We start from the raw sequence: 25,132 nt of genomic DNA, 5'->3' as shown, positions 1-25,132 counted from the left end.
AGTCTATAACGAAAATACCTGAAGATAGAACGACTGTTCCGTTCTTCTGATCTTCCTTTAGCTTCAAGCAATCTCTCTTCCAATGCCCCTTCTTCTTGCAGTAGAAGCATTCGGATTCAGAAGTGGGTTGACTGACCTTCCTCTTTACAGATTTGGCGCCAGTTTGCTTAGTTGGGCTGGCCTTGTTGCCACCTTTCTTAGCATTCCTCTTCTTTCCAGATTTCTTGAACTTGCCCCCACGCACCATAAGCACATCCTGCTTATCACTTTTGAGCGTCTTTTCAGCGGTCTTCAGCATACCGTGAAGCTCAGTGAGCGTTTTGTCCAGACTATTCATACTGTAGTTCAGTTTGAACTGATCATACCCGCTATGAAGAGAATGGAGGATGGTGTCTATAGCCATTTCCTGAGAAAATTGCTGATCCAGCCGACTCATATTCTCAATGAGTCCAATTATTTTGAGAACATGTGGACTTACGGGCTCGCCTTTCTTAAGCTTGGTCTCAAGAATTTGCCTATGAGTCTCGAATCTTTCGACTCGAGCCAGATCTTGGAACATGTTCTTCAACTCACTGATGATTGTGAAAGCATCTGAGTTGATGAACGTTTTCTGCAGATCCGCACTCATGGTGGCGAGCATTAGACATTTCACATCCTTGTTGGCATCAATCCAACGATTGAGGGCTGCCTGAGTGACCCCGTCGCCTGCGGCTTCGGGCATCGCCTCATCTAGGACATACTCCTTTTCTTCCTGCATAAGAACTATTTGCAAGTTCCTTTGCCAGTCAAGGAAGTTTTTCCCGTTCAACTTCTCCTTTTCGAGAATTGATCGAATGTTGAATGAATTGTTGTTTGCCATATTAAAAACTACAATTGAAAAGAATAAACAAATAAATAACCATTCACAGTTTCTCTTAATAAACTTAAATTCTAGCATACATGCATAATTCAATGTTTATTAAGCATTTTATTCAAGTTATTTGTTCCGGCAGGTGTGAATAAAATGATTCCAAGATCCTAAAATCATTGAAGAACTAAGCACAGTTTGTCGACTTAATCCTAAAACATCTTAGGTAAGCAAAAGCCTTTTGCTAACAGTCTAGAAACTATTCTTGGTTGATAGGTACGTCTAAGAACTTATTAGGTAAACCTATCGATTTTGCCACCACATAAAAGGACTCCTTACTTATATCGTTGAGTTTCACCAAAACTAACATGTACTCACAATTATTTGTGTACCTTGCCCCTTTAGGACCAATAAGTAACACCTCGCTGAGCGAAAACTATTACTAGATTGATGTAAAGGATATCCAAGCAAGTGTATATTTTGGCATGGCACCTTTTAACTCAATTTTTAAGTTTGGAACTTAAGGCTCTTACTATGTTGGTTAGATTTTAAGTGAACTAAAATCCTTAATCATGCAACATAATCAAGCCACAATCTTATGCATAATTAAGACATATTTAAAGCAATAAATAACTTAAAGCATGCACAAGATAAATGTGATCTAGTATGGCCCGACTTCATCTTGAAGCTTTGACTTCAAAGTCCGTCTTGAAAATCTCCGTGGGAGGCACCAGTTTCTTCAAATAGGATAAGCTATAACTAATTACAACTATTTGATGGTACGCAGACCATATTTGAATTGAAAAACAGCTTTGGTACTTTAGACCAATTACATTCAAATTAATGGTACGCAGACCATATTTTCTATCCTATTTGGGCCATACTAGTCACTTATAACCTGCAAAACAGTACATATACAATATATACCATTCACCCATTCATTATCATGAATGGCCCACATAGCTGGTTAGTAAAACACATTATGCATCACGTAAACATTTGCAGCAATTAATCAAGGGCACCAATAATCTACCAATTATTCAGTCCTTATTAATTCTAATCAAGTTGTTTTAACCTTAAGGATTTGTAGACCTAATCAAGAGTTTATGACTAAAAGGGCTCCCACTTAAACCAATAAATTCATATGCTTTACTAATTTTAAACATAAAAATGTATTTCAAGTCTAACCGGAAACATGCAAATTTAATTAAAATTTAAAGCTCATATAAATTTATAATTGAATCCAAAAAGTTTAATTTAATTTCAGTCGTATTTAAATTAATTCATGATTTTAATTTTAGTAAAATAATTAGAATAAATAAAATTTATTATAATTACAATATTCAAAATTAAAATCCAAGAAAATAATTTAAATTATTAATTTTAAAAAATAATTAAAATTACGTAAACTGAAAAATTTCAAATTAAACATTCAAAACGATCTAATCGCAGCGTAAACACCCTACGCATCGCACGCCCATGGGCCACACGCACACAGCCATCGCTGGCCATGTGCGCGCAGCCCATGCGCTCGTCGCATAGCTGCTGCATCTTCCATCGCAAGCCATCGCACGCTATGGTGCTCGCTGCGCGCGCTCCAGCGCTCGATGCACGCGAGCCATCGCTCGCTGTGCGCGCTCGCCAGTGCTCGTTGCGCGCGCTCCAGCGCTCGATGCACGCGAGCCATCGCTCGCTGTGCGCTCTCGCCAACGCTTGCTGTGCGCGAGCCATCGCTCGCTGTGCGCGAGCCATCGCTCGCTGGGCGTGAGCCATCGCTCGCTGGGCGCAGCACTCGTGGCACGCGAGCTTGCGCTCGCTACGCGCGAGGCTGCGCGCGCTTGCGCGAGGCAGTGCGCGTTGTGGCTCAGCTCGCTTGCTGCCCACAAGCGACTGCCGTGCCTTGCCTTCGCCCATGCCCATTCATTCATAGCTCGTGGCCCACGACACAAGGCAGGGCTGCTGCCTTGTGCTCGTGCACCATGCCCTTGCTCATTGCATTCGTGCCGCATGGGCGACGAGCTCCCTTGCTCGTCGTCGCATGCCCGCACTATACAACACCCCTTAAGGGTAACATGAAGCGTCCATTGCTTTGTGCGTGCAAGTTATATGAACGAATCGCATAAAAAATTTAAAATTTATATTTAAAATTAATGACAAATTAATAAATAATATTAATTTCATAATTTTAGGGCGAAAAATCGAAAATTTATTATTCAATTGATTTCCGATTATCATGGATTCAAGTCTAGGTCATAAAAATTTAAAATTTATCATAAATTTACAATTTTTATGGTGGTTTTTAATCATAGGTTTCTAATTAAATTATAATTAATTATGAAAATCAAATTAATTCTAAATTATTCTAATTTTCAACAAATTAATCATAATTACAAATTAGATTGCATAATTAACAAGGCTAGGCATTCAAACTTGTTAAAGATATACAGTAGGTCAATCAAAAATTCAAGATTTATCAACAAGAATCGCAAATATTTAATTTAACATCTTAAATTTACGAAATTTTGCATTCGAAAAACTAAAACCTTCGAAAAGTCATAGTTAGGCTTCGAATTTGAGAATTCTGGGTTCGGCAGAAAAATATTGTTTTTGTCAAAATTTTAGAATGCCTTTTACATGCGGAATTGACACAAAAATCACTCGATTTGGATGAGTAACGAAGAAACTGCCGAAAAATCTGCGTACGTATAATTAAATAAACGCAATTTGCAATTAATTAACAATTACGAAAATTAATCACCCCTTTTAATTCATGCAAATTTGTAATATTTAACCATGTTCATGCAATTTAGATTATGAAAATAATAAGGGGCTCGTGATACCACTGTTAGGTTATGATACATATGACAATTCATAAATCATGCGGAAAAACCATTTATCCAGGAATACATATTATTTACACATAATCATATAGCATAGTTTAGATGCATACTCTTTGTTGCGTGCCTTCCCTAGCTGCGCCCGAACCGAACAAGAACAAGTCTTTAGGACTCCAAGTGTCGTCCCTCCGTAGATAGTCCACAGCACGTCCGGATCCGCCTTAAGATTGACCAACTAGAATCGCCCTTAAGGTACTAAAGATTTTCGGCACTCTTAGGTAAGAAATGTGTCTGAATTTTCTCTCAAAAACTCACTTTGAATACTTGAATAATCTATGAAAATATGTGACCCTAGGCACGTATTTATAGAGTTATGGAAAGGGTTTTGGAATCCTATTAGGATACTAATTTATTTAATTATAACCCTACTAGGACTCTAATTAAATAATCATTATCTAATAGTTTTAGGATTTAATCACACTTCGAATTCTGATTGCTTCGGGATTCCCGCACATGCAATGCACGAGCACCGTACACCCGCGCAAGCCTTGCGGCCCACGCTAGGCGCACAGCGCTCGGCCCGTTGCTGCGCTCCGCGCGCGCGCGCCCAAGGCCTTGGCTGGGCCTGGCCTTGCGCTGGGCCTGGTCGAGGCTTGGCGTGCGCTGGTGTGTGTTGGCTCGCTGGGCGACGGCCTGGCTTCGTGCTGGGCCTTCGTCTAGCGGGCCTCGTCCGATGCTAATTCGTACGATACGCTTCCGATTAAATTCCCGATTCCGGAATTCATTTCCGATACGAACAATATTTAATATTTCCGATTCCGGAATAAATTTCCGTTTCGAACAAATATTTAATATTTCCATTTCCGGAATTATTTTCCGATTCCGATAATATTTCCGATTCTGACAATATTTCCGTTTCCGGCAATATTTCCGATTCTGGCAATATTTCCATTTCCGATAATATTTTCCGATACGTACCATGTTTCTGTTTCCGGCAACATCTACGACTTGGATAATATTTATATTTCCGATACGATCCATATTTCCGTTTCCGGCAATATCATCGTTTCCGGAGTATTCATTTCTTGCCTGTGACGATCTCAGCTCCCACTGAAACCAAGATCCGTCGATTCCGAATATCCATAGATGGAGTATCTAATGCCATTAAATACTTGATCCGTTTACGTACTATTTGTGTGACCCTACGGGTTCAGTCAAGAGTAAGCTGTGGATTAATATCATTAATTCCACTTGAACTGAAGCGGCCTCTAGCTAGGCATTCAGCTCACTTGATCTCACTGAATTATTAACTTGTTAATTAATACTGAACCGCATTTATTAGACTTAACATAGAATGCATACTTGGACCAAGGGCATTATTTCCTTCACTTTCCCACTGCTGCTTGATTCCATAACATAAGGTTTCTAAAACCTAAACCACCTTGTGCTTTTGGGAGACAAAGCTTATCCCAAGCCACAGGACCAGGTCTGCTATCATCATAATTCCCAAACCACAGGAAGGACCTGCATATAGCATTAATTCTTTTCAAGATAGCTTTTGGGAACAGAAACATCTGAGCCCAATACACAGTCACACTCATAAGGATAGTATTGACCAAAAGAGCTCTACCAGCAAAAGAGAGATGTCTGGAACTCCAGGTTTTGATTTTAGCAGTCATCTTGTCAATAAGTGAATCACAATCACTAGCTTTTAGCTTCAAGGGGCTCACTGGAACACCTAAGTACTTGAAAGGAAGAGATCCAATCCTGAATCCAGTCAAGTGAGCAAAAGAGGGGAGTTGGTGTTCTGGGATTCCACAACAGTAAAGAGAGGATTTATGGGGGTTAACCATGAGGCCTGTGGTGGTAGAGAAAACACTAAACCCATTCAGCATGAGTTGTACACTATCCTTCTCTCCCCTGCAGAACATGAGAAGGTCATCTGCAAAGCATAAGTGATTAAGCTTCAGATACCTACATCTAGAATGAAATCTGAAAGAGGGGTGACCTCCCACTGCTTGCATAGCTCTAGAGAAGTACTCCATACAGAGAGTGAAGAGAAAGGGGGATAAAGGGTACCCCCTTGCCTTAGCCCTCTTCTGGGGTGAATCAGACCAGTAGGAGAGCCATTAAGGAGAATAGAATATTGGGTAGTGGTTAACCATGTCATGATGAGGTTGATGAAGTGTTTAGGGAAGCCAAGATCAAGAAGAATCTCCTCAACAAAATCCCATTCAACAGTATCATAGGCCTTTTTAAGGTCCAATTTCATAAGACAGTTGGCTTGCAGTTGACTTTTTCTGTAAATCTTGACTATATCTTGGCACACAAGCACATTATGTAGGATGGATCTCCCTGACACAAATGCACCTTGATTGGGAGAGATAATATCAGGCAGAACACTACCTAGTTTTTCACATAGCAGCTTAGAAATGCACTTGTAGAGCACTGAACAACATGCTATTGGCCTGAAATCACCAACAGAAGAAGGCACACTAACCTTTGGCACTAGGGTGATGGAGGTGACATTAATCTCTTTTAGCATTTTCCCAGTATGAAAGAAATCACTGATAGCAGCAAGCATGTCATCTTTGATAATATCCCAGGAACTCTTGAAAAAATGGCTATTGAAACCATCCAAACCAGGAGCTTTATTACTTGGAATGGCATCTAACACCCTTTTGACATCTTTTAGTGAGAAATTGCAGTGCAGTTGGTTGACATGTTCCTCAGTAAGCCTTGGACCTTTATCCATGATTTCCTTTTTGATGGGGGTTCTGGAATCTTGTTTTTTCATAAATAAATCTTTGTAGAACTCTAGAAAGGCCTTCTGAACACCCTCAACTGAATTCACCCACTCTCCAGTGGAGGTCTGAATAGAAAGAATGGTATTGTGTTTTCTTCTCTGCCTAATACTCTAATAGAAGGCTCTGCTATTTTCATCTCCTTGGTCAAGCCAATGAGCTTTAGAAGTTTGGTGAAGGAAAGAGAGGTGATTCTCTTTAGCAGTTCTGTAAGCAGCAGCAACTGCTTTTTCTTCTGTAGCCAGCAAAGCATCTGTAGGGTCTGTGTGTAACCTGTTTTGAATATCAGCAAGCTGATGTTGCAGCTGAATCTTGGTTGCTTCAATGTTACTATAACCAGATTTGTTGAGGACCCTGAGATCCTGTTTTATCCATTTAAGCTTTTGGATTATCCTGAACATGGGACACCCATAGACATATTTTTGCCAGTGCTTCTCTATTATGGGGAGGAAATCAGGGGAAGAAGTCCACATGTTATAAAACCTGAAAGGTTTCTTTAACTGACAAGTGGATAAGGTGCTCAAAACCATTGGACAATGGTCAAAGGTACCCTCTGGCAAATACATAGCTTCAGCAGTAGGGAACATGTCATCCCATGCAGTGTTGGATAACACTCTATCAATTCTAGAAAAGACTCTATTCTCCCCTTCTTGTTTGTTATTCCATGTAAATTGTCTACCAATTGTCTTGACCTGAGTGAGATTGCAGGTGGCCATACAGTTCCTCATTGGCTTGATATCAGCAAGTCTCACTGGTGCCCCAATTCTGTCTTCCATTTCCATGATGGAGTTAAAGTCCCCCATTACTAACCATGCTTGATGGTTTAGGTTGGAAAAAGAAGTCAAGGAGGCCCACAGGGACTCTCTCTCAGTAGGAGTATTGAAGCCATAGATAAAGGTGCAGAAGAAGCCCTTGTTAGAGCTTCTTGGGGTAACACAGGTGTGAATCAGTTGACTTCCCATATGGATGATGTCTATTTGAAAAACATCTGGATCCCAAGCTAGAACAATTCTACCATTGTAATGACAACTTAAGTTGGTGGTGAAACACCAGTTAGGACACACTGTGAGATACAGTTTACCCATTTTTGGTGCTTTCACCCTTGTTTCCAGAAGGCTAAACAACTTGATGTTGTGAGATTGAATCGATTGTCTCACTGCAATTTGTTTAGAGTGTGTGTTTAGCCCTCTGACATTCCAACATAGAACTCTATCCATTAGACATAGGGGATGTCACCCCCCTGTCTAATGGACTCCCAATGTTAACCTGTAACTCTCTTTCTTCATGATCTTCTGCAGTTCCAGATTCAGACATTGTTTGAAAAGAGTTAGTAATCACCACTGGCTTCAGTTGCTTGCTAATGGTCTTGCTGAACTTGGTAGCTTGAACAAACTCATCCCCTGGTAAAACAGGAGGTGGAACATGGACAACACTTGGCTTAATTGTTTTTTTCACCCACACTCTCCTTACAGGACCAGTTTGTTTCTTATTGCAATGTTCATGGGTATGGCCCATGCCCTTACATGCAGAACAAATGGTAGGCAACCAATCATAACTGACTGATTGATTGATCATGATTCCTATTTCATTCCTGAAGTGAATCACAGTAGGGAAATCTTGATCAACTTGAACTTCAATCAAGACCCTAGCAAACATCAGTTTGTCTCTATTTTTTGTGGCTTGGTCAACTTTGATCAATGACCCAAGTTGACCCACAATCTTGCCTAGACTCTTCTCTCCCCAGTACTTAACATCCAACCCATGTAATTGTATCCAAATGGGCAGTTTCTTGATTGGTTCTTTGCAGAAATTAACATCAGCAGACCAAGGTTTCACCACTAATGGTTTAGAATCAAAAACCTGAAACCCTCCCTGCAAAACTTTGGAGCAATTCTCCATTGTTGTGAATCGAACCATATAGATTCCCTTCCCCACCTGTGAAACTTTATCTACTCCATATTTCCCCCAGATTCTTCTCACATATCCCTCCATCACATTCTGGGGTGGATTAGCACCAATCACATAGCATACCACAGCTGACTCCCAATAAGCAATTTCATCTTTAATGTCATCAAATTCGATTTGAACAATTGAGGGTTGATTATTAGGATCAGTATTATCATCATTGTCATTATTATGCACCTCATTGTGTTCAATCTCATTAGCACAGTCATTCAGAGAATCTAACAGAGTATGGCTATTCCCGCCAATATTTGAATGTGATCGAAAATGGGTACGAACATCCTTACCGCTGTGTAATCCACTCAGCCACGCATTAAAGTCACCTTTGATCTGTGATTGTTGTTGCAAATCTCTCAGGCTTGCTTTTGGGGTCAAAATCTGATTGAAATCATCAAATTGATTTTCTGGGTTTGTCGAGTGCTCAGAGATGTCATCGGAATCCTCCATTGCAGCACCAGTATCTAGCTTGGGATTGGGTCGCACCTTCAGTGAGACCGTCGCTGTCTTATTCTTGGACTTGCTTCCACCATTGTTGTGTTTCTTAGCTTGCTTGCGTGTGTTTTCCATGGCGTCGAAGGAGGAGGTCTCCTCTTCGAACCCGCGCAAGAGCCTTTTTTATAAATTAATAATATTAATAATTCAAATAATAATTTTTTTTTAATAATAATAAATAACTAAATAATAATAATTGTTATTATCATCATTAGTATTTTTATTTTTTTTTGGTGCGAATGAGCCACAAGGGCGGGGGATGAGAATCGATCACAGGATCACCTGGAAATGGGATGGAAGCTCTAACCAACTGAGCTATCCATCACCCTCACCCTCATCATTAGTATTATTATAATCATTACTTCGTATAATAAATCTAAATTGTATTAAATTAAATTAGATTAAATTTTACTCAACTGAGCTGAATTTTTCTAAAATTCAACAAAAAAAAAGAATAGGGCCTTAGCGACCCGAACATGTCTTGTACCAGAAGTAAACCGGTCAAAATTGTATCCGAATCCGACATACACCCGATCCAAACTTATTCCGAACAAATCAAACCGATATAAAATCGTTTTAAAATCCAACTAGTAAACCAAGATTGACCTGCCAAGTTACCCGAACTGAAATCGAGATCAATTCGAAACAATTTATGACCAAACTTCATCCGAACCAAAGTTATCCGAACAGATCGGGAACGACCAGAATAAAAATAATGACTCAACATAAACGATTTTGACGTCACCAAACCGTTTATAACTTATTCGATAAGCCGAATTCACAGTCCTAATTAAAATATTTATGGAGTAATATTTTCTGTATAAATTCGAAGTCCAAAATAAAAAATAAAAAATAAAAAAGTCCAAAAATAATCCAGCCCAGAAGAAAAAGCCCACGAAATTCTTTCAATCCCAGCTCTATAAATAAAGAAGGACCCCTCTCAATCTCTCATAAATTTCATCCAAATTATAACTCAACCTTGACAAGTGCCACCGTTTTACTAGAGAGCGGGAAAAGTAAACACTCAAACGTAAGAAATATGATCACCGAAACTGCCATTAACAACCGCAATTTGGATGGTGCAGGCGTGTGCACGTAGCTCTAGGTGCACCGGGATTAAAACGACCAACATTAAACACAAAACGCGCGTTTTCATTAAATTCCCAGAAAAAAGAACAATGCCCTTGCACAAAAGAACACCCCTGAACAAAAGAACATTAAAGGCTCTGTTCTTTTCAGTTATGTTTATCGTGTTTTTATTTGATTTTTGTTATTTTTGCGATATATATTCTTCTGGGTTTTATGTTTTGAATTCAAACTGTGAAGAGGAGAGAGAAAGTCTAGGTTTTCTAAAATGGGTTTTAGAGAGAGAAATTAATGAAAATCCCCAAAAATTCGTTGATTTTTCTGCTTCAACATCAAATTAAATTGATTCTTCTTCTTCAAATCTGAATTCTACAGCTGATAATCAGATTTTGGGAGGTAAAATTTCAATTTTGTAATAACAAATGGCATGTTTTGATGATTTTGATTTTGTAATAGTTGTGTTTTTGATGATTTTGACTATTTTGATTTTGTAATAATCGTGTTTTGATGAATTTGATGATTTTAATGAATCAAATTATGTAATAACACGCTGATTTCGTTGAAATCGTTGATTTTGAAGATTTTGATTATGTAATTACGATTTTTTCCAGAAAAGAACAGTTTTACGTATTAAAAGAACATATGCTCGAATGAAAAGAACAGTTACATTATGCTCGTATTAAAAGAACAGTTTCATTATAGTAGAAAAATAGACCATTTGCGTTTCATAATTTGTTCTTTTATTTTATTGTGTTCTTCTTTTTTATTATTTTCAATTTTATTTGCATTTCATAACTTGTTCTTTTTATTTTATTGTGTTATTTTTCTTGTTACTTTTTATTTATCCTTTGTTATTTTGATTGCGTTCTTTTTCTTGTTTTTATACATATTAACCTATTATTTTTTCAGATATTATGAATAATGTGCTTGATAATTCATAACAGAATGATGAAAATGATGATTCCGAATCATATGTTATTGTGGGACAAAGTACTTGACTTGTTCTTTTAGTCTCTATATTTGTTCTTTAAGACTTTTCATTTGTTCTTTTCATAATACTCTGTTAAAAGAACAAAATAAAAACACGTGCACGGTTCTCATTATGCACTCCTTTAACAATTTTTCTTTTCTCCTTCTCTGTTCTTCAATTCTTTGATTCTACTTCCTATTTGTTCATTTTCTATTTTTCAGCAACTATATATATAATAATTGTACTTATGAGTCATAACCATTAGTCATTTTAGAAATACATTTTAGAGAGAGAGAGAGAGGGGAGAGGATTTATATTCTCTCAACATAAGAGAGATTTTTCGAGAGAGAAAGAGTGAGATGGTAAATGAAAGAGTAAAAAAATACATTTTCTCCTTATTCTCTCGCTAAAATTCCTTCTGAATGTTTCTCGTTTGTTGAAAATGAGTGAATTAAGAAAAACACTAGTTCAATGTTGATGCTCCTGATAAATGTTGATCAAGTGTTTAAGGTACGTTTCCTTGTTTTTTCATCTAATGTTCTTTTCGGATTGTTATGTTCTTTTTCACAACTTTATTTTTACGGTGTCATCAACATAGTTTGTTCTTTTATATCAACGTACATAGATTGTTAAAAAAGAACATATAATGGTTTGAAAATAACAAATAACACTTAAAAAAGAACATAGTCTGATTCGTGGTAAAAGAACAAATATACTTTTTTAAAAAAATATAGATTTAGTTTTAAGTGCATCAAAAAATCGTCGTTTTGTCTTTTTAATTAGAACATAAAATCGTTTGAATAGAACAAATAACACTTAATAAAAGAACATAGATCTTATGTGTGGGATAAAAACAAAAATACATTTAAATAAAAATATAGATCTAGTTTTAAGTGCATCAAAATATCGTCGTTTTCTTCTTTTTAATTAGAACACTAATTGGTTTGATAAGAACAAATACAACTAATAAAAGAACATAGATTTGTTGTTCTTTTCGTCCCTTTCATTCTGTTCTTTTGTTTGATAAGGAAAAAGAAAATGATGTTCTTTTTTCATGTGTTCTGTTCTTTTTTCTTTTTTTATTGTGGTTTTATTTTTTTTTTAGTTTTTGTTATTTTATTTTTCTTCTAATTTTGTTCTTTGTGTTTTGTAAAAAAGTTGTTGTTCTTTTTTATAATTATTTTGTGTTCTTTTTAATTTTTTTACAGTTTTTTAATATTTAATAATATTATCGATAATATGTATTTTTTTTTGTTTTTCTATTGCATTTTTCACACGATGTTCTTTTTGAAAAATAGTTGTTCTTTTTATAGTTATCAGGAGAGAGAATATGTTATTTTTATTTTTGTACATTTTCTTTAGTTTTTTGACATTAGTGTTCTTTTCAGGTTTAGTTAATGTTCTCTTTGTTTACTCTAGTTCTTTTTGTTTAGTTTTTTATGTTCTTTTTCTTTTTTTTTGTTTTTTGCGTTTTCTTTTAATATTTTTGCGTTTTGGTGCAGGTGCACGTAGATCTACGTGCAGGCCCCTGTACCATCCACGTGTTGTTAACAACCACTGGAAAATCAATCCATGCAACATGACTACCAGGATCACTGGACGTAGCCGATGCCGAAACAGATGGGCGGATTTACCGCCGGAACTGCTAGAGAAGATCGGAGAACACCTCCAATCTCGCATTGACGTTTTCCGTTACAGAGCCGTTTGCACGTCATGGAGGTCTACCATTTCTCTCTCTTCTCCTTCTTCATCCACCTCCAATTTCGACGCTTTCATGTCTCCCGTTACTATCTGCCGCCTCGAACACCAAAACCACCGTAGCTCCGCCTGTTTGGTCAAGGTCGTCCAAACACCCCGAGGTAATTTCGAAGTTTTAAACCCTCTTACCATTCCCAAACCGGATTTTATTCTTGGTAAGACTCTTAATTTGTTGGAATATCGGTTGTTTGAACTGGCAAAAGGTTTGCATTTTGATTCGAGTTTTACAAGTGATGATTTGAATGTTCAGAAAGCTGTTGTGTTTCGTGATTGTGGAGTTGTTGCTATTTATGATTTTGGGAAATTAGGGTTTAGAGTTTCTGGGGATAAAAAATGGACTGAATTGGGGAAAGCTATACCTCGTTATGATGATATACTGGTGTATCAGGGAGAATATTATGTGATGGATAGATTTGGTATGGTTTCCTTGATTGATAAAGCTATGAATCTTGTAAAATATTTTCCCCCACTTAATTCTTTGGCGAGTATCGGTAAGCAGAAAAATTTGGTTGAATCAGATGGGAATTTGTATGTAGTTGATACTTATTTTGGTGGGCGTAATATTGTGGACGATGATGGGGATGTAATTGGTAGTAAACAAGAAAGGGTAGATATGAAAGTGTATAAGCTAGATGAGAAATGGGGGACTTGGGTTCTAGTTAATTCGTTGGATGACCGAATATTTGTTCTTGGAAAAGATGTTTGTTTCTCTGTTTCAGTCAATGATTTTCCCGGCTGTGAAGGGAATTGCATATATTTGATTGATTCTTCATATTTGGAAGAAGATTTGGACGGTTATCGATTTGATGATGAAGAAATGGAATGCACTTGTGATAGTCTCTTTAGACCATATTGAAGGAATTATGTCCTTAGACATTTCCGGCAATTACTAAATATAAATTAGGAATTAATTATGAAGATAATAAGTTAATTATTTTAGTAATCATATTTGCTTGCTAGAGAATAAATGTGATTAGCAGGACAATATTGATTGGACCTACAACTAAAATATATTAATCCTATAAGGTCACACATATAAGCATTTATTGGAATGGGCCCAAAAGGCCCGATGGCAACCGGTCTGTTAACGGAAGAATGTTGGGCTTTGGTTTTGTGTTAACCTAAAACTCTCACATTATAATAGTTATAATGTCAGGGATTTAGAAATCACGTTGATTCAATATCTGACAAAAGGAAAACACAAAAACCCTAATTCTAATTCTCTAAACGCCGTACATCCTAAACAAAGCAAGAGACAGATTGTGATCGTTCTCTTCCGTACTAGCATACGTGGGATTCAATTCGTGCTTGTGGACTGAGTAGAGGAGCAACAAGTGGGGCTCTAAGATCTTCGAAGCTTGCATACGAACGGGAGAACACGCTTCAAAGGTGATTATTCTTTCGACTTAATCTGATCTATACTATTGTTATGCATGAGATCCTGTGATAGATGTTAGGAAATTGTTTCCTGAAATTCCGCTTTATGCATCTATATGTTCCTACAGTGGTATCAGTTTTAGCCTCTTGCATAATATTTTATAATCATGATTGTATGCAACATTATTATTTTGATTCAATTAAGGGAAGATTTATTTATGGCTTGAATTTGCAAAATTAATATATGATATTAATTGATTGGAATCATTAAATCGTGATTTAATTAATTTTTGCTCAAAATAAATTTATAAAATTCCGAAATTTTTATCACAGGGTCGAAATTAACTGTTAATATCTCATAAAAAATTTCGGATTTTTTAAAATTAAATTCGTCGGATTTTAAATTATTTAATGGTTAATAAGATTAATCATGGAAATAATTTGTTAACAATTAAAGATTTGATTTTTAATTTGTTAAATAAATCTACTGATTATCCCCTAATTTTTATACAATAGCCGAAATTTTTTGGTAATTTTTTAACTAATTTTCGGAATTTTTGTATATTAATTATTGAATTTGGTTAATTTTTATGTTTAATTCTATTAATCATAAAATTTAAGGATAACAATTAAAATTTTTGATTTTATTTGTTAAGAAAATTCAATAGATCTTCCTGGTAATTTAATTCGAATTTTTCGAATTATAATTGTTATTTTCTTGAATTATTTGAATAAAATGAGATAATTATGCCTTAAATTTTGAATTCTTGTTAGATTTAATTTTAATAAAGAGTTTAAATTGAAATCTAACTTCTAACAACCCTAAAATTCAGTTTAAGGATTGTTAATTTATTCAAATTTTTTTGCCATTATTTTCGGATAATTAAACCCTAATTAAATTGTTAATCTTTAACAAAAGTTGAATAAAGATTAATTTAATTTAGGTAATTGTTACCCAAATTAAAATAACAACCTCCATGGCTGGGTGGCCACCACCCGCGACGGTGGAGCCACGGTGGAGGGATAATTAGGGCGGCATTCCGGCGAGGCAGGGGCGGGTCTCATGCCTGCCTGCTGTTCTCTTGCTTTAAAACAATAAAATAAAATAAAAAATTAAAAAAAAAAATAAGAGAAAAGAAGAAAGGGGATTTTTCAAAATCAGTTTGAGTACTTGAATTAAAAGTCCAATTGAATGTATCAGCTCTTTTAAATCAGTTTTGGAAGTTGGAAATACAATTAATTTCCAAAAAGTTTGAGTAATTTGATTTTTTTTTATTTTTTTTTTTAAATTGGAAAATCAGATCTTCGTTTTGAGCATAATTCGTAATTTTCATGAATGCAAATTCTAGATTAATGAGATTATTCTAGCCATATTTAAATAGTAATTGAATTAAAATAATGTTAAACTTAAATTGTTTAAGTTTTTAGTATTATTTTGGAAATGTTATTTGCTTATTAATAGTTAATAAGTAAATAATTTTTGTCTAATATATTTTAATATTATATGCGTGTATGGAATATTATGATATTTTGTTACAGGCAAGTGACTAGTATGGCCCAAAATAGGATAGAAAATACGATATGCGTATCGTTTTGTATTCTTGTAAATTTTGAAATACGATCTGCGCATCGTTCTGTATTGTTGTAATTTAATTTAAAAGTTTAAATTAGATTATAAAGTTCGTATTATGAGTTCGATGAAGTAAGAAGGTTCAATCAAAAATTCAAGGATGGAGATCCAAGAAAGATGAACAGGAACCCAAGAAGATTTGAGCTTATTTTATAGGGGCCATACTAGGATCACATTTATTTTTATGCATTTTATATTGCCTTAAAATGCTTATTGAGTTTATGTATGTGGTTATTTAAAGCAATGTGTTCACTTTTAATTAACCAACATAGTAAACTTAGGTCCCAAAATAATATTGAGTTTAAGTGCTTTTCCATACAACACCTATAAAGCCTTAGATCATGAGTAATAGGTTCTGCCAAAGCAGGGTGTTGCTTATAATTCCGGGGATAGTAGGGTAGGTTTTTGAAACTTACATGTTAATGTTTGGTTTAACTCAACAAAACTATCAAAAGACAAAGTTTTGGGTTTTGAAGCTAAGAGATAGGAAAATACAAAGAGTTGTTAACCTGTCTACCAAGAGTTATAATCAGTTATAATTAGTAAAATGTTTACTTACCTCGAATACTATAAATTAAAGTAGCAGGGCCAAAGTCCGTTTGATTGTAGTGGGAGGGGATCTTGGTTAATTCTTTATTCAATGGGGACTTCTAATTTTGAATAAAGGGTAGTAGTGAATTGAATTTGTTTAATTGCTACTTTTGATAAACATTATATTGAATCTTGCTTTACTTTTTATTGTAGTTATCATGTCTGGTGCAAACAACTCTACTTTTAACTTGCGCCCTCTAATTGAAAAAGACAAACTGAATGCTACCAACTTCCTACAATGGCAAATGGCTGTGAGAATTGTTCTCAGAGCGGAAGGAAAAGAAAGTGTTCTTGACAATCCTCTACCTGAACCCTTGCCAGAAAATGCTACTGCAGCTCAAAAGCGAGCTAGACAAACTCTAGAGGATAACTCCTTGCAAGTAACATGCTTGATGCTTGCTTGCATGGAACCAGAGTATCAAAAACGTTTTGATGGTCTGGATGCCTACAGCATAATCCAGCAACTGAAAACTTTGTTTCAAAAAAATGCTAGATTGGAGAGATTTGAAGCAAACTGCAAACTTCTGGATTCCAAGTTGGAAGAGGGGAAGCCCGTTGGTCCGCATGTGTTCGATTTGATTGGACATTTTCAGACCATGGAGAAATTGGGTTTCCCTTATCCTAAGGACCTGGCAACTGACATAGTCATCAGATCCTTGCCTGAAGATTTTCATAACTTTAAGTTGAACTTCTACATGCAAGGAGGGGAGGCTACCCTGCAAGAGTTGCATGGTTCACTAATTCAGGCTGAGAGAAACTTACCAAGTAAACCTAAACATAAGGATGTTCTAATGGTTAGTAAAGGTAAGCAGTTCAAGAAGAAAGGGGCTCCCATGAAGAAGAACAAGGGCAAGGTAGTTGCCAATGAGAACTCTTCAACCAAGCCAAAGGCCACTCCCAAGGCTAAGGTAGCTTCTCAACATGAGTGCTACCACTGCCACAAGATTGGTCATTGGAAGAGGAACTGCCCCAAATATCTGGAGGATAAGAAGACTGGTGCTTTAACTTCAGGTATCTATGTTAGGTTATGATACATATGACATTACATAGATCATGCGGAAACAACCATTAACCCAGGAAACATATTATTTACACATAATCATTTAGCATAGTTTAGATGCATACTCTTTGTTGCGTGCCTTCCCTAGCTGCGCCCGAACCGAACAAGAACAAGTCTTTTAGGACTCCAAGTGTCGTCCCTCCGTAGAAAGTCCACAGCACGTCCGGATCCGCCTTAAGATTGACCAACTAGAATCGCCCTTAAGGTACTCAGAAAATTCGGCACTTTTGGGGCAAGATGGGTGTTTGAATTTTCTCTCAAAAAACTCACTTTTGAATACTTTGAAACTTGTGTATAAATTATGACCCCTAGGCCTTTATTTATAGAGTTATGGAAAAGGAATCGTAATCCTAGTAGGATGCGAATTAATTGGAATTAGAATTCTACATGAATTCTACTTAATCAATTTATCCAATAGGAATAGACATTTAATCATACACTGACTCTTGCAGATTCAGGAATCTCGCATGAGCTCAAACTCACACACACACGGCAGCCACAAGGGCTGCCCACGCATGCGAGCAGCAGCCCACGCAGCGCGGCCCACGCATGCGTGGCCTTGTGCGCGCTGGGCTGTGGCGTGCGTGCTTGCTGGGCGATGGCCTGGCTTCGTGCTGGGCCTTCGTCCGGCAGGCCTCGTCCGATGCTAATTCGTACGATACGCTTCCGATTAAAATTCCATTTCCGGAATCTATTTCCGATACGAACAATATTCAATATTTCCGATTCCGGAATTAATTTCCGTTTCGAACAAATATTTAATATTTCCGTTTCCGGAATTATTTTCCGATTCCGGTAATATTTCCGATTCTGACAATATTTCCGTTTCCGGCAATATTTCCGATTCTGGTAATATTTCCATTTCCAACAATATTTTCCGATACGTACCATGTTTCCGTTTCCGGCAACATCTACGACTTGGATAATATTCATATTTCCGATACGATCCATATTTCCGTTTCCGGCAATATCATCGTTTCCGGAGTATTCATTTCTTGCCTGTGACGATCTTAGCTCCCACTGAAACCAAGATCCGTCGGTTCCGAATATTCATAGATGGAGTATTTAATGCCATTAAATACTTGATCCGTTTACGTACTATTTGTGTGACCCTACGGGTTCAGTCAAGAGTAAGCTGTGGATTAATATCATTAATTCCACTTGAACTGAAGCGGCCTCTAGCTAGGCATTCAGCTCACTTGATCTCACTGAATTATTAACTTGTTAATTAATACTGAACCGCATTTATTAGACTTAACATAGAATGCATACTTGGACCAAGGGCATTATTTCCTTCAGTCTCCCACTTGTCCTTAGGGACAAGTGTGCATTTCCTAATTCCTTTGTCGCTCGATGCTTGCTCTTGAACATAAGGTAAGAGTTGTCATCCTTATTATGTCCAGAGGTGTTCCTCGGTTTCAGAGTTCAACTGATCAAATAAACAGATAATCATAGCCTATGATTCATCCGAGCACGGCCATGCATTTCACAGTTTCTAGCTCTCCGAGTGGCCTTGTACAACTTTTAAGCATCTCATCCCGATTTATGGGAGGACAATCCCAATCTTGCGATCTTGAGATTAGACTTCGTTTGATAGGTGATTACCTGAGCGTTGCCTTTATAGCCTCCTTTTACGGTGCGACGGTTGGTCAACGTCAAAGCAACCAGTTCTCAAACAAGTAATCTCAAATCACTCAGGTATTGAGGATTTAGTGTCTAATAATTTAATGAAATTTACTTATGACAGACTTTCATCTCTTACAGTAAAGTTTCATAGGTCTTGTCCGATACTAGTCTTCCCAAAGTAAGTATCTATGCAAATGATTATGACATTGCCATGTCCACATAGTTCAAGAAACAGAACTACTAGTCATCTTGCATTCTAATCGTCTAACGTTTTCTATGCGTCCATTTTTATAGAAAACTCCGACTAGGGACCATTTTCAACCTTTGACATTCAAGTTCACTTGATAGACATTTCTTAGTCACAGGACTGGTCCTGACAGTCTATCTTGAATATATCGTCAAGTTGAAGGGACTCATCATTTAATAAACCACAAATTAAATGGAAAAATGAATTCCTTTCATTTATTGTGAATGATTAACCAATAATGTTTTACAAAGATTTAAACTCTAAAACTTTAAAACATTAAACAGAGACATCAAAGCCATTCTCCAATATGCTTGATTCCCATAGCTGCAGTGTGCGAGTTGTGCTTCGCTTGCGGCAGAGGTTTAGTTAATGGATCTGATATGTTGTCATCAGTTCCAATTTTGCTTATCTCGACTTCTTTTCTTTCAACGAACTCTCGTAGAAGGTGAAATCTACGAAGTACATGCTTGACTCTCTGGTGGTGTCTAGGCTCTTTTGCCTGTGCAATAGCTCCGTTATTATCACAATACAGGGCTATTGGTCCTTTAATGGAGGGGACTACACCAAGTTCTCCTATGAACTTCCTTAGCCATATAGCTTCCTTTGCTGCTTCATGTGCAGCAATGTACTCCGCTTCAGTTGTAGAATCCGCAATGGTGCTTTGCTTAGCACTTTTCCAGCTTACTGCTCCTCCGTTGAGGCAGAAGACAAACCCAGACTGTGATCTGAAATCATCTTTGTCGGTTTGGAAACTTGCGTCCGTATAGCCTTTAACAATTAATTCATCATCTCCACCATAGACCAGGAAGTCATCTTTGTGCCTTTTCAGGTACTTCAGAATATTCTTGGCAGCAGTCCAATGCGCCTCTCCTGGGTCTGACTGGTATCTGCTCGTAGCACTGAGTGCGTACGCAACATCCGGGCGTGTACATATCATAGCATACATTATTGAACTAATCAATGATGCATATGGAATCCCATTCATTCGTCTACGCTCATCAAGTGTTTTTGGGCACTGAGTCTTGCTTAGAGTCATTCCATGAGACATGGGTAGGTAGCCTCGCTTGGAGTCCGCCATCTTGAACCTATCAAGCAACTTATTGATATAAGTGCTTTGACTAAGTCCAATCATCCTTTTAGATCTATCTCTGTAAATCTTGATGCCCAATATGTACTGTGCTTCTCCTAGATCCTTCATCGAAAAACATTTCCCAAGCCAAATCTTGACAGAGTTCAACATAGGAATGTCATTTCCGATAAGCAATATGTCGTCGACATATAATACTAGGAAAGCAATTTTGCTCCCACTGACCTTCTTGTATACACAAGATTCGTCCGCGTTCTTGATGAAACCAAAGTCACTGACTGCTTCATCAAAACGTATATTCCAGCTCCTGGATGCCTGCTTCAATCCGTAGATTGACTTCTTTAGCTTGCATACCTTTTTAGCATTCTTTGGATCCTCAAAACCTTCAGGCTGTGTCATAAACACAGTTTCTGTTAAAACGCCGTTTAAGAAAGCAGTTTTGACATCCATCTGCCATATTTCGTAATCGTAATATGCAGCGATTGCTAACATTATTCGAATAGACTTTAGCATTGCAACTGGTGAAAAGGTTTCATCGTAATCCACACCGTGGACTTGCCTGTAACCTTTCGCAACCAATCTAGCTTTGAAAACTTCAAGTTTCCCATCCTTGTCCTTTTTCAGTTTGAAAACCCATTTGCTTCCAATGGCTTGGTAGCCATCTGGCAAATCGACCAAATCCCATACTTGGTTTTCAGACATGGAGTCTAATTCAGATTGCATGGCTTCTTGCCATTGCTTGGAGCTAGGGCTCGTCATAGCTTGCTTGTAAGTCGCAGGTTCATCACTTTCAAGTAATAGAACGTCATAGCTCTCGTTCGTCAAAATACCTAAGTACCTTTCCGGTTGAGATCTATATCTTTGCGATCTACGCGGGGTAACATTTCTAGATTGACCATGATTCTCACCAGATTCTTCTAAAGATCTCTGAGTTTCATCCTGAATGTCATCTTGAGCATTCTCTAGAGTTTGTTGTTCGACTCGAATTTCTTCGAGGTCTACTTTTCTCCCACTTGTCATTTTGGAAATGTGATCTTTCTCCAAAAAGACACCATCTCGAGCAACAAACACTTTGTTCTCAGATGTATTGTAGAAGTAATACCCCTTTGTTTCCTTTGGATAGCCCACAAGGATACATTTGTCAGATTTTGGATGAAGTTTGTCTGAAATTAATCGTTTGACGTATACTTCACATCCCCAAATCTTAAGAAAAGACACATTTGGAGGCTTTCCAAACCATAATTCGTATGGAGTCTTTTCGACAGCTTTAGACGGAGCTCTATTTATAGTGAGTGCAGCTGTATTTAGTGCATGTCCCCAAAATTCTAATGGAAGTTCGGCCTGACCCATCATTGACCTGACCATGTCTAGCAAGGTTCTGTTCCTCCGTTCTGACACACCGTTCCATTGTGGTGTTCCAGGAGGAGTCAATTCTGATAGAATTCCACATTCTTTCAGATGGTCATCAAATTCATAGCTCAGATATTCACCGCCTCTATCAGACCGCAGTGCCTTGATCTTCTTGCCTAATTGATTCTCTACTTCACTCTGAAATTCCTTGAATTTGTCAAAGGATTCAGACTTATGCTTCATTAGGTAGACATAACCATACCTACTGAAGTCATCAGTGAAAGTGATAAAGTAGCTGAAACCACCTCTAGCATTTGTACTCATTGGTCCACATACATCTGTATGGATTAAACCCAATAGTTCATTTGCTCTTTCTCCAACTTTAGAGAAAGGTTGCTTTGTCATTTTGCCAAGTAAACATGATTCGCATTTACCATAATCCTCTAAGTCAAATGGTTCTAGAATTCCTTCCCTTTGAAGTCTTTCTAAGCGTTTCAGGTTTATATGGCCTAATCGACAATGCCACAGATAGGTGAGATCTGAATCATCCTTTTTGGCCTTTTTGGTATTTATGTTATATACTTGTTTGTCGTGATCTAACAAATAAAGTCCATTGACTAATCTAGCAGATCCATAAAACATCTCTTTAAAATAAAACGAACAACTATTGTCTTTTATTATAAAGGAAAATCCCTTAGCATCTAAGCAAGAAACTGAAATGATGTTTTTAGTAAGACTTGGAACATGGAAACATTCTTCCAGTTCCAAAACTAGCCCGGAGGGCAACGACAAATAGTAAGTTCCTACGGCTAATGCAGCAATCCGTGCTCCATTTCCCACTCGTAGGTCGACTTCACCCTTGCTTAACTTTCTACTTCTTCTTAGTCCCTGTGGATTGGAACATAAGTGTGAGCCACAACCTGTATCTAATACCCAAGAAGTTGAATTAGCAAGTATACAGTCTATAACGAAAATACCTGAAGATGGAACGACTGTTCCGTTCTTCTGATCTTCCTTTAGCTTCAAGCAATCTCTCTTCCAATGCCCCTTCTTCTTGCAGTAGAAGCATTCGGATTCAGAAGTGGGTTGACTGACCTTCCTCTTTGCAGATTTGGCGCCAGTTTGCTTAGTTGGGCTGGCTTTGTTGCCACCTTTCTTAGCATTCCTCTTCTTTCCAGATTTCTTGAACTTGCCCCCACGCACCATAAGCACATCCTGCTTATCACTTTTGAGCGTCTTTTCAGCGGTCTTCAGCATACCGTGAAGCTCAGTGAGCGTTTTGTCCAGACTATTCATACTGTAGTTCAGTTTGAACTGATCATACCCGCTATGAAGAGAATGGAGGATGGTGTCTATAGCCATTTCCTGAGAAAATTGCTGATCCAGCCGACTCATATTCTCAATGAGTCCAATCATTTTGAGAACATGTGGACTTACGGGCTCGCCTTTCTTAAGCTTGGTCTCAAGAATTTGCCTATGAGTCTCGAATCTTTCGACTCGAGCCAGATCTTGGAACATGTTCTTCAACTCACTGATGATTGTGAAAGCATCTGAGTTGATGAACGTTTTCTGCAGATCCGCACTCATGGTGGCGAGCATTAGACATTTCACATCCTTGTTGGCATCAATCCAACGATTGAGGGCTGCCTGAGTGATCCCGTTGCCTGGAGCTTCGGGCATCGCCTCATCTAGGACATACTCCTTTTCTTCCTGCATAAGAACTATTTGCAAGTTCCTTTGCCAGTCAAGGAAGTTTTTCCCGTTCAACTTCTCCTTTTCGAGAATTGATCGAATGTTGAATGAATTGTTGTTTGCCATATTAAAAACTACAATTGAAAAGAATAAACAAATAAATAACCATTCACAGTTTCTCTTAATAAACTTAAATTCTAGCATACATGCATAATTCAATGTTTATTAAGCATTTTATTCAAGTTATGTGTTCCGGCAGGTGTGAATAAAATGATTCCAAGATCCTAAAATCATTGAAGAACTAAGCACAGTTTGTCGACTTAATCCTAGAACATCTTAGGTAAGCAAAAGCCTTTTGCTAATAGTCTAGAAACTATTCTTGGTTGATAGGTACGTCTAAGAACTTATTAGGTAAACCTATCGAATTTGCCACGACATAAAAGGACTCCTTACTTATATCGTTGAGTTTCACCAAAACTAACATGTACTCACAATTATTTGTGTACCTTGCCCCTTTAGGACCAATAAGTAACACCTCGCTGAGCGAAAACTATTACTAGATTGATGTAAAGGATATCCAAGCAAGTGTATATTTTGGCATGGCACCTTTTAACTCAATTTTTAAGTTTGGAACTTAAGGCTCTTACTATGTTGGTTAGATTTTAAGTGAACTAAAATCCTTAATCATGCAACATAATCAAGCTTTTGATCTCATGCATTTTAAGACATATTTAAAGCAATAAATAACTTAAAACATGCATAAGATATTTGTGATCTAGTATGGCCCGACTTCATCTTGAAGCTTTGACTTCAAAGTCCGTCTTGAAAATCTCCGTGGGAAGCACCATTTTCTTCAAATAGGATAAGCTATAACTAATTACAACTATTTGATGGTTCGCAGACCATATTTGAATTGAAAAATAACTTTGGTACTTTAGACCAATTACATTCAAATTAATGGTACGCAGACCATATTTTCTATCCTATTTGGGCCATACTAGTCACTTCATAACCTGCAAAACAGTACATATACAATATATACCATTCACCCATTCATTATCATGAATGGCCCACATAGCTGGTTAGTAAAACACATTATGCATCACGTAAACATTTGCAGCAATTAATCAAGGGCACCAATAATCTACCAATTATTCAGTCCTTATTAATTCTAATCGAGTTGTTTTAACCTTAAGGATTTGTAGACCTAATCAAGAGTTTATGACTAAAAGCACTCCCACTCAAACCAATAAATTCATATGCTTTACTAATTTTAAACATAAAATTGTATTTCTAGTCTAACCGGAAACATACAAATTTAATTAAAATTTAAAGCTCATATAAATTTATAATTGAATCCAAAAATTTAATTTTAATTTCAGTCACATTTAAATTAATTTATGATTTTAATTTTAGTAAAATAATTAGAATAAATGCCATTTATTATAATTATAATATTCAAAATTAAAATCCAAGAAATTAATTCAAATTATTAATTTTAAAATCAATTAAAAATTACGTGAACTGAAATTTTCAAATTAAACATTCAAAACGATCTAATCGTAACGCAAACACCCTACGCGTTGCACGCCCATGGGCTGTACGCACACAGCCATTGCTGGCCATGTGCGCGCAGCCCATGCGCTCGTTGCATAGCTGCTGCTGTCCCATACGCAAGCCTCCGCACAGCGCCCACCGCACGCGAGCTATCGCTCG

At 37.1% G+C, this 25,132-nt stretch overlaps 1 protein-coding gene across 1 annotated transcript; it reads left to right on the top strand.

Annotated features, from left to right (window-relative positions):
• The first annotated feature begins 12,564 nt into the window (after positions 1-12,564).
• On the top strand, positions 12,565-13,612 carry LOC110801073 (F-box protein SKIP23). The gene has a single exon (XM_056839370.1). It carries the CDS (start codon positions 12,578-12,580, stop codon positions 13,610-13,612), a length of 1,035 nt encoding a protein of 344 aa, XP_056695348.1. The 5' UTR covers positions 12,565-12,577.
• The last annotated feature ends 11,520 nt before the right edge of the window (positions 13,613-25,132 follow it).

Source organism: Spinacia oleracea, chromosome 3 (assembly GCF_020520425.1).
Source record: "Spinacia oleracea cultivar Varoflay chromosome 3, BTI_SOV_V1, whole genome shotgun sequence".
Lineage (NCBI taxonomy): Eukaryota > Viridiplantae > Streptophyta > Magnoliopsida > Caryophyllales > Amaranthaceae > Spinacia > Spinacia oleracea.
This window is presented reverse-complemented; position numbering and strand designations above follow the sequence as displayed.

Bases quoted from the DNA above. Each gene is read 5' to 3' on its own strand.
- LOC110801073 (XM_056839370.1), top strand. From the start codon at position 12,578: ATGACTACCAGGATCACTGGACGTAGCCGATGCCGAAACAGATGGGCG.